The sequence below is a fragment of the Ursus maritimus genome, unplaced genomic scaffold (assembly GCF_017311325.1).
Source record: "Ursus maritimus isolate PB19 unplaced genomic scaffold, ASM1731132v1 scaffold_4, whole genome shotgun sequence".
NCBI classification, from domain to species: domain Eukaryota; kingdom Metazoa; phylum Chordata; class Mammalia; order Carnivora; family Ursidae; genus Ursus; species Ursus maritimus.
The window spans coordinates 1,114,295-1,125,290 of record NW_024426552.1 but is presented as its reverse complement, the minus strand read 5'-3'; the positions used below and the strand labels follow the sequence as shown (position 1 = coordinate 1,125,290).

General features: G+C 53.1%; 1 protein-coding gene across 4 annotated transcripts in view; it reads right to left on the bottom strand.

Annotated features, from left to right (window-relative positions):
- Positions 1-10,996, bottom strand: part of SLC19A1 (solute carrier family 19 member 1) — a 24,720-nt gene that overhangs the window by 953 nt on the left and 12,771 nt on the right. For all 4 annotated transcript variants that reach the window (XM_040621800.1, XM_040621799.1, XM_040621798.1 and 1 more), the window contains exon 5: positions 9,339-9,480. In XM_040621800.1, coding sequence (XP_040477734.1) covers positions 9,339-9,480 — 142 coding nt within the window. The remainder of the gene's footprint in view (positions 1-9,338; positions 9,481-10,996) is intronic.

Genomic DNA, 10,996 nt, shown 5'->3' with positions numbered 1-10,996 from the left:
CGGGGGGGGGGGCAGGTGAGCAGCGGGCGGGGACTGCGGAGGCCAAGGGAACACGGTAGGGGTGGGGGCGGGTGCTCAGGGGTCAGGGGACAACCCACAGGGGGCAAGGCCCACCCCTGCCCTCCTCCAGGCCACGGCCCACGCAGCCCCAGGGGGCTCCCACCACGTTCCCACAGAACGCTGGCACGTTTCCTGCAGCTGCGTGGCCTTTGTGACCCACCCCAAGGCGCTCTGCCCGCTCTGTGACAACAAACACGTGCTTCCCTTTGTGGGCCACGTTCCCACGGCTGCCGAGGGCTCGCGGACGTGTGTGCGCAGAGCCCCGTCCAGAAGAGGAGCCCGAGGCACCGAGGCCCTGCTGCACAGCCCCAAGCACCGTGCCGGCTCCCGCCCCAGGGACAGGTGCAGCTGCACACGTCCCTCCTTATCTCACCACCACCGGGGCAGGTGGTGCTGGGCGGTCTCGCGCATCCGTGGGCCAGACCGGCGTGAGTCCTGCCCGAGACCGTGGCGCTCTGCTCCCCACGGGCTCCTCTATGGTGCCCTTCCAGGAAAGCTCATCTTTACAAGCAACACTGGGAATCGAACCGTCACGGGCTTTGCTTCCGGGGGGGATGGAGCTGAGTGTCTTCCCTGTTCCTCCCCCGACGACAGCTAGAACCCTGGACACTACACACAGAACACACAAGGCGGTAACTGAGAGAGCCGGAGGGCGCTACACCAGCCAGGGGCGCTGCAGGCCGAGAAGAACACGGCAATATGTCCCCTGAGCTTTTTAAACTTTGCACTGTGCTTATTTTTAGATCTGAAGAAACCAGCAATCCAGAAAAGCCAGCTGATGAAGGAAAAAAACCACAACAAAAGCTGTTCTTTCCGGTCAAAGTACAAGGAGAGGGACAACCCAGGACAGGGACCTGACAGAGGGGAACCACTGGACTCCAGCCAGACCCCACCCCCATTACCTAGACTCTAGCCAGACCCTACCCCCATTGTCAAGCCTCCAGCCGGACCCCACCCTCACCGTCCAGACTCTAACCCGACCCCACCCCCACTGTCCAGACTCCAGCCAGACCCCACCCCCACTGTCCAGACTCCAGCCAGACCCCACCATCACCGTCCAGACTCTAACCCGACCCCACCCCCACTGTCCAGACTCTAACCCGACCCCACCCCCACCGTCCAGACTCCAGCCGGACCCCACCCTCATTACCCAGACTCCAGCCAGACCCCACCCCCACCGTCCAGACTCCAGCCGGACTCCACCCTCATTACCCAGACTCTTGCCAGGCACCACGCCCCTGCCGGTGGTGGTGGTCAAGGCACAGTGGGAAGCTGGAAAATTCACCCCAGGAGAGACCACACAGAAAGCCTGGACTTTCACTCTCCCCAGGTGGTAAAAACCCCCAACTCCCTGCCCTGCAGAGTGAGAAATCTCACCATCACCCAGCAGCAGCAAGAACACCCCATCCATCCACCCCATCCCCTGGTGTCACTAGAGGCCACGTGGGAAGCGGTAACAAGGCACCCATGCCCCTAACTGCGGGAGGCTGGAGGCCAGGTGGGGAGCTGGAACTCCCATCCCCACCCAGCAGTAATAAGGAGGCCCCCCATCCACCCCTCGGTCAGGAGGGCTGAGTGGGGGCCTGTTATCTGGCTGTAACAAGGCACAGGTTCCCAACTTCCTCTGCTAGGCCAGTGTCAGGGGAAGCCAGTTACGGTGGAAGGTTTCAGTAAGATCCAGATCTCATAATATCCAAAATGTCCAGGTCCGATCACTCAGCATACTTAGAACCACAAAGACCTCTAACTGAATGATACAGTCAACGGACAGGGACACTGAGATGACACAGATGTTGACATTATTGGAGAAAGACTTTAAAGCAGCCACAGTACAAATGCTTCAACAAGTAGTAACACACTAGAACAGATGAAAACGTCTAAGAAAAGAAATAGAAGAGATAAAGAACAGTTAGACCTGAAGATGCCACAACCAAACTAAAAGCTCAATGAATGGTCTCAACAGCAGAGCAGATGGAACAAAGAAAACAAGCCGTGAACTAGAAGATGGGATGACAGAAACCACCAAATTCGAACAGAAAGAAAACAGACTAAAAAAGTCATAAGCAGAGCCTCATTCCCTTTAATGACAGAAGATGTGATGCTGTGTCATGGGAATCCCACAAAAAGAATGAGGATAGGGCTGGAAAAGTACTTGAGGAAATAGTGGCTGAAAACTCCCCAAATTTGGTAAGAGACATAAACCAACAGATTTGAGACACCGAGGGAATCACAAACCAGACAAACACTAAGAAAACTAGAAGAACACACCATATTTAAACTTCTGAAAGCAAAAGGCAAAGAAAAAGGAAAAAATCGTGGTAAGAGAAAAAGTGGATTCTTCATCAGAAGCCATGAAGACCACAAGGAATGGACACATTTTTCAAAGTTAAAAGAAAAAGCTATCAACGTAGAGGCCTATATCCAGTGATAATCTTTAGAAATGAAAAGTAAATCAAGACACTCTCAGAAGAAGGAAAAACTAGGAGAAAATTTGTCACCAGCAGACCTACCCTGAAAGAATGGCTTAAAGGAGATGCTCTAAACAAAAGGAAATCATGAGGAAGAATCCCTGGACTAACAGGGAAGAGAAAGAACACAGTGAGCCAAATCATGGGTAAATAGAAGACTTTCCTTCTCCTCTAGAATTGTCTACATGTTTGATAGTTAAAGCAAAAGTTAGAACCCTATCTCATGTCGCTGTCCTGGTACACAGAGGAAAGTACTTCAGACAACTGTACTACTAACAGTGGATGGTAGAATGACATAGTAGGAGGTAAGATTCCATATTTGACTCAAACTGGTCATTTAACACACAAAGCCACTATCAAAAAAACTGTACTAAGAGACATACTAAAAAAACACAACAAATAACCTAAAATGAAATTCTAAAGAATGTGCAAACAATCCGTAGGAAGGCCAAAAAATAAAAAGCAGTGAAGAAAAGCAAAAATGGTACGGCAGCATCAACTCTTAATACAGCGACAGTTACACTAACCATAAATGCTCTAAATTCGCCACTTATTAAGACAGATGTTGGCAGAATAGATTAAAAACGGGACTCAATCATACTGTAAGAAACTCTGTAAGAAACTCACTTCAAAGAGAACCATACAGTCAGATAACAAGTAAAGGGGAAGAAAAGAATATATTGCGCAAACATTAATGAAAGGAAAACAGGAGAGATTATATTGATATCAGGTAAAGCAGACTTCAGAGAAAAGAAAATGACCAGAGGCAGAGAAGGACATTCCATTCCGTAATGATCAGAAGTTCAATCCATCGAACACACAGCAATTCCCAAGCACACGCAACCAACAAAAGAGCTACGAACGTGAAGCGAAAATGTGACAGAGCTGAAAGGAGAAACAGCCAAATCCACAGTTCAAGATGCAGGTGCCAACAGCCCTCTCTCCACAACGGAACGAGACAAAAATCACAAGGATAGAGAACAAATTGACAACACCATCAACAGCAGGATCTAACTGGAATTTATAAAACACTCTACCCAACAACAGCAGAATTCACAGTCCTTTCGAGGGTCCACATAACATACAACAAGACAGACCACATCCTGGGCCATAAAATAAACCTCAACAAATTTAGAAGGACTGAAATCAGATACGCTGTGTTCGCTGATCACAAAATGGAATGAAAATAGAAATCGGTAACAAAAAAAACCCCAGGAAAATCGCAAAACACCTGGAAACTAAACAAAAACCCTTTGAAAAAATTAAAAGGTCAAAGAGAAAGTCTGAAGAAAGCTCAGAAAATACACTGGATGAACAAAAATGAAAATGCAGCATACCAATCTGTGGGATGCAGCTAAAGCAGTACTGGGAGGGAAATGCATAGCACTAAATGCAGATGTCAGAAAAGAAGTCTTGTCATTAATCTAAGCTCCCATCTCAGGAACCTACAAAAAGAGGAACAATATAAATGTAAACCAAGTAGAAGGAAATAATAAAGACAAAGTTCCAGCCAGCTACAGGAAGACAAGACCAGGAAATAAAAAGCATATGAAGAACAAAACCTCCTAGAACTAATAAATGGCCTCAGCGAGAATGTAAAAGACTAACACTCAAGTATCCAACTGTATTTCTATATGTTCACGACAGACACATAGATACTGCTATGAAATGAACTGTGTCCCTCCAAAATTCACTTGTGAAAACCCCACCCCCAGTGTGACTGTCGTTGGAGACAAGGTCTTCAAGGTGGTGATTAAGGTCAAAAGGGGTCCTAACAGTAGGCCCTACTCCAACAGGACCGGTGTCCTCAGAAGGAGAGAAAGACACCAGACATGCACGCACACACAGAAAAGGCCACGTGAGGACAGAGAGGACGACGTCTACATGCCAATGAGTTCTTCAGGAGGAACCAGCCCTGCTCACACCTTGATTTCAGACTGCTAGCTTCCAGGACTGCAAGAAATAAATTCTGTTTAAGCCACTGGGTCTCTGGTATTCTGATATGGCGGCCCTAGCAGACAAATAGACACGAAAATTAAAAACACAGTATCATTCACAATTGCTGAAAAAACAACAAAATACTCAGGTATAAATGTAACATAGCAGGTACAATACTTGTACTTCTACAAAATGCTGAAAGAAATCAAGAAAGTTCTAAATAAATGGCGAGATGCACCATGTTCACAGACTGCAAGACTCAACAGAGTAAAGATGTCCATTCTCCCAGAAATGACTCAGGCTTCCTGCAACTCCTAGCAAAATCCCAGCAGGAATTTCTGTAGGTAGACAAAATTACTCTAAAATTTACGTGGAAAGGCAAAGAAAGTATAACAGCTGAAACAATTCTGAGAAACCATTTCAAAGCTGGAAAAACCAGCGTGCCCAATTTCAGAACTTCCCATGTGGCCGGAAAGCAGGACGCCGCAGTGACCGTGGAAGGGCAGGAGTGCAGTTCAGGGACAGACAGAGAAGCCAGAAACGGACTCGCGCGGACATGCGCCACTCAGGTCCGACACGGGTTCAGCAGCAATCCGACAGAGAAAAGACAGTCTTTTCAACGAGAGTCTTGGTGACCGGACGTCTACAGAGCAGCCTTGATGGAAACCTCACACCTCATACAGGTATCACCTCAGAACGGATCACAGACTTCCATGTAAAACTACAAAACTTTGTTTCTTTTATTTTTTGTATTTGAAGAGAGGGAGGGGGAGAGGGAGAGAGAACCTTAAGCAGGCCCCACACCCATCGTGGAGCCCAATGCAGGGCTCCATCTCACAACCCTGAGACCATGACCTGAGCCGAAATCAAGAGTTGGATGCTTTACCGCCTGAGCCACCCAGGCGCCCCATTTACTTTTTTTAATTATTATTTTAGTAATCTCTACACCCAATGTGGGGCTCGAACTCACAACCCCCAGATCAAGAGTTTGCATGCTCTTCTGACTGAGCCAGCTGGGTGCCCCCAAACTATAAAACTTTTAAAAAGATATTGGGGAAAATCTGCAAGAGCCTGGGTTATGCAAAAAGTTCTTATACTTGGCACCAAAACCCAGATCCATAAAGGGAGAAACCGATGAATCGGACTTCACCAAAATTAAGTTTTGCTCTGCAAAACCCTGTCAGGATAGAAAGACAAGCTACAGCTATGGGGAAGGCGTACGAACCATTACAGTTGACCTTTGAAAAAAGCAGGGGTTAGAGGTGCCACGTGTAACTTCTGACTCCCCCAAAACTGACCTGCTGGTGACTTACCGTTGACTGGAAGCTCTACCAGTAACACCACTAACACCGTACGTGCGAAGGCGTACGTTACACACACTGTTCTTTTTTTTTTTTTTTTTTTAAGATTTTATTTATTTATGTGACAGAGAGACAGCCAGTGAGAGAGGGAACACAAGCAGGGGGAGTGGGAGAGGAAGAAGCAGGCTCACAGCGGAGGAGCCTGATGTGGGGCTCGATCCCAGAACGCTGGGATCACGCCCTGAGCCGAAGGCAGACGCTTAACCGCTGTGCCACCCAGGCGCCCCATACACACACTGTTCTTACCGGTAACACCACTAACACGGTACACGTGTACCCGTATGTTACACGCCCTGTTCTTACCATACGGGAAGCTACAGAGAATACTAAGAAAACCATGAAAAAAACGCATCTGTATCACCACATCTATTGAAAAAAGTCTATGTCCACGTGGACCCAGGCAGTTCACAGCACGCTGTCGAGGGTCCGGTCTATATCCACCTACAGCAATAGGTACAAGCAATGCTCAAAACTCAAGAGTGAAAAAACAAGCCATCCAGGGCGCCTGGGTGGCGCAGTTGTTAAGCATCTGCCTTTGGCCCAGGGCGTGATCCCAGGGTCCTGGGATCAAGCCCCACATCAGGCTCCTCCGCTAGGAGCCTGCTTCTTCCTCTCCCACTCCCCCTGCTTGTGTTCCCTCTCTCGCTGGCTGTCTCTCTGTCACATAAATAAATAAAATCTTTAAAAAAAACAAAAACAAAAAACAAGCCGTCCAATCAGGAAACAGGGAGCGAAGGACCGCCTCTCCAGAGGACGTGCGGGCGGCACATGAGGGCAGAGCATGGCTTGCGCCATCAGGGAGACGCAAACAGAACCACAAACCAGCATCACCCCACGCTAGACGCTCCATGGAAAACGGGCGACACGCAGCGCTCCCAAGGATGTGGGGAAACGGGCTCTCTCTCTCGTACCCGCCGGCAGAAACACAGAACAGAGCAGCCACCGGGAGAAGAGCGCGGCAGCTCCTTAAACCCACACGACTACCGGGAGTCAGCAATGGCGCCTCTGGGCCCTCATCCCAGGCAAATGAAAACCTACGTTCAATGTGCAAAGCACCTTGACTCACAACAGCCGAAACCGGGGAACGACCCAGTCATTCACGGGGAGCAGGTATACCAGCTGTACCACCAACCCAACAGGGCACAGCTACAGACCCACCGGACCTCAAGGGGGGCGGGCTGAGAAAGCCCATCCCACAGGTGACAGACCCCAACTCCACTCAAGTGACATTCTTGAAAGGAGAAGATACAGAAATGGTGGAGGGACTGTAGGGCTGGGGCCAGGGGTGTGGCCGGGAACCGGCGCTGAGGGGCCCTGAGGGGCAGGAGCCTTCTGGGTCTTGCCTGTGTGAGGTCAGCCGCCGACAGGGACGCTGCCCTGCGGGGCATGTCCGGTGCATTACCTCTAACACTGCATATGAATGTACGGTTATCCAAAAATAAAAAGTCTAACAAAACTCAAGCCAACGAGGGCCAGCTCCCCACTTGCTGGGCCCTGGTTCCCACAAGTCTCCAGCCTGCAGCTGGCTCGCTCTCAACACTGTGAGAATTCACAAAGGTAAACCTCACCCAAGCCGAGGCTGGAGGCTGGAAGGGGGCCCTGCCACTCAACCCCGATTACAGGAAGAATGGCCAATCACAGACCCAACAGAAGAACCCTCCGCGGGAGAGAATGACCAGTGACAGGCCCCAACAGCGGAAGTTCACGGAATCTTCTACAAGAATCAGCCACCCCTGCAACTCGGCCAACGAGAAACTGAGAAACCGTCATCACCCTGATTTCCTGCTTTTCCCCCAAAGGACTTCTGTCCTGAATTGCAATTCTTTGTTATTCCCAAATAAGCCCATTTTTGCTGTTTTCATTTTCAGGCCAAGCCCACTTGGGATGACGTGAAGATACACACGGGCCGTAAAGAGGGAAAGTGAGCAAGAGGGGCATGGGTTACTCTCCCCGTGGACCCCAGCGCCGCTTCCAATCATGAACTAACCGCCCCCCTTCTACATTTAGCTAACTGGGAAAGGAAACGTGCCGGAGAAAATCCAACGTATTTTTCTCTCCATCTGACCCAACGCAGCCAGGAGCCACCACATGGGAAGGCCCAGCCCCTGGAGAAGAACCCCCAGCCCCCCTCCCAGCTGTGGGCCCCAGGGCACAGCCCGGCTTCTAGGCACACCGCCCCTGGCCCCCCAGGCTGAACAGGGCCATCAACAGGGGTAGTGACCTGACGTCAGTGTCCATAGGCAGGTCGGAGCCGCCATGTGGCTGGGTCCACTGTGCCCTCTGGGAACTGAGATGAGCCTCCGTCCATCCACACTAACAACCCCGCTGCCCAGAGGGGATCAACTGGGGGCTCCTCCTGGGAGCTGCTGCCGGGCAAGGCTCCGTGGAAAGTTCTGGGGCCAAGGCTGCTCCCCTGCAAAGGCTGCTGCCGTCTGGTGAGGCTCCCAACCTGCCCATCCCTGGGCACAGGGCGCACCCCCCAGCCCCTCCTGCCCACCCCTAGGTGCAGGTGCACACGCCTGTGGACCTGAGTCCGGCTCACGCACCGTTGGGGGCTCTGCCAATCCCGCTCAGGCTGCACAGTCCCAGTGCTCAGCCTGGGGGGCCCTGCAGAAGCCTGCAGACATGAGCGAGTGGTTCAGACCTTCTTCTCCCCAAGGGCATGTCCAAGCCCCACAGGCCAGTTTCTAAACAGGAGGGTCTGCCCCTGCCCAGCACCTCCTCCCAGGGCCAGCTCACCCCCTCAGAGCTCGGAACTTCTCTGTGGAGCCCACCAAGCCCAGGGATGTCCGGGCTCGGGCAGATGGCGGCTGCAAGCCCCCAGGCTGAGGCCACTGATCCCGGGGCCCAGTTACCGTCCCTCCTGCATGCCCATCCTCTGGCTAATTCCAGCCGGCCCGGACAGGTCCTGCCTTGGCTGAGACCACCCACAGTCACACGTGTGAGCGTTCCGCAACCTCACAGGGAACAGGAACTTTCAAGCTCTCAGAAGCACCAAGAACCCGCTCAGGGTTGGATGAGGGAAGGGACCGGAGAGGTCCCTTCGGCACGCACCGATGTCACCCCCACCAGCTCCACTTTGCTGTCTTGTGTATGGCAGACAGACAGCTGGCATGAGCCAGGGCCCAGGTCTGACAGGTGTTGACATGAAGGGCAGAGATCTAAAATGAGGGCAGTGAGCTGTGACCCACAAGGAAAGGGCTCACGGCCATGCCTCCATCCTTCCTGGGACATCAGCCAGCATGGGGGAGGACGGGGGCTGGTCAGAGCTCCTCCAGAAAGGACTGCACCTGGGCTGGCCTCAGAGGTCAGAGGGCATCCAGCTGCCCTTCCCTCCCTGCTTGGGGCTTCTTGCTTCCTGCTCCGCTCCAGTCTGTGTGCCTGGCCGGAAACGCCCAGCCCACCTGCGCACAACCTCCCTCCCCCAGAAGCGGACCTATAGTCCCAGACCCACAGAGTGGGAGATGCACTGGCCAGACACTTCCAGGCAGCGAGGCCGAGACGGGCTCACCTGTGAGTGGACTGGGAGACCCAGACCCCGCTTGTCAGAAACAACGAGGGTGATGACGGTCTTGAGGACGGTGGCGAGAAATGTATTGACTCCGAAGACCAGGGCACAAAGCTCTTTAGAGAGAGAAGACGCGATCTGAAAACTGAACGAGAAAGCGGCCAAGGTCAGACTCCGCGCGAGAAGCGCCCACAGTCCAAAGGGGACTTGGCAAGTCCAGCCCGGCACCCAGGCCACCCGCCGCTCCCAGGCACGTGCCCCGGGCTCTGAGAATCCCAGACCAAGGACAAGATGCACCCCCAGGAGGACGTTCAGAAAATCTCCCGGTAATTCTGGGGCAGAGATGGTCACCCACATGAGCACGGGCAGAATGTCATGAGCTCCTGGAAGCACGGTCATTCATTGTTAAGGACTTGATACGTTAGGAACAGGACAGTAAGACAAACGAGGAAAGCAGAGAACGCACATGCATTCGGCTTCCAGTCCTCTGCAGAAAAAGACATTTGAAGGTACTTCCCGTTAAAATCCCCAAAGTGCCTCTAAGAACGAGTAACTGGAGAGGAAATACTCTAGAGCTCTGAAAAGGGAAGGAGCAAACATACCCGAGAAGCCCTTCAAGAGGATGACAGAGGCCGAGGGGCTCCGCTGTGCTGCGGTCTGGGGTGGGAGCAAGACAGACCCGCCGGGCCAGGACGAGCAGCGGGGTGCCAGCACGCGGAGCGAGAGAAAGAGCGCGTCAGGCAGAGGTCCCAGGGAAACCCACACCGGGCCACGTCCCCAGCACGGCAGAACGCCACGCCACCCCTGCACGTGTCCCCCGCGGTCTCCACAATCCTGAGCAGGAGCAAACCGAGCTGTGCCAGTGGCACGCGGTGGAAATCTCCACCACATTCGGTTGGCCCAAGTGCAGCAGAGAATCCAGCTGAGGCCAGAACAAGCAGGCCACTCACACCAGGGAGGAGCCAGCCCCACTGTCCCTATGGAAAGGCCGCCACGCACTTGCCGGGTACCTACTGACACCCCCTTTCCGAAGCACAAGCCCTGCCCGGCCGGTCCCCTGCGGGGACCCAGCTGCGGCCACCGTCCCGACTTGGAGAAACAAACACGGGTAGAGGATGTTGATCTCAGGGCTGTCGTGGGAAAATACAGCACGCGCCACCCCCGTCAACCGGGGCCCCGCTGCAGGGCATCGGCAGGAGCCGGATTACGTGTGCCTCAGAGACGCTGAACCACACAGCAAAGTGCGCAGGGCAGGGGGCAGAGGGCCGAGCTCCAGCCCACGTCAGACCAGACACCCGAACGCCAGCGGCCAGACCCCGGGTGGGAGGAGGAGGCACCTGTTCCCTCCTCTACACCTGCCCGCATCGCGGCTGAGCTCTCCTGCCGTTTTTACAACCAAGAAAAACATTCCAGGAGCAAGTGGACGGTCGTCACAGCAGATGACCTGGAGCCCTCCCCAAGTGCTGCTGGTGACAGGACAGGGGGCGCCTGCCAAGGAAACGCTCCCGGGACATCTGCTGTGACGGAGGGTGAGGTGTGGTGGGAAGCAGGAAGACCAGGCCCGGCCACGGCAAGCAGGTAGGCAGCGGCCAGCACTTCCGTGAGGCAGCCCAAGACACCAGGAGCCCGCAGATGCTGCTTGAGCTCAAGAAGCAGTGGGG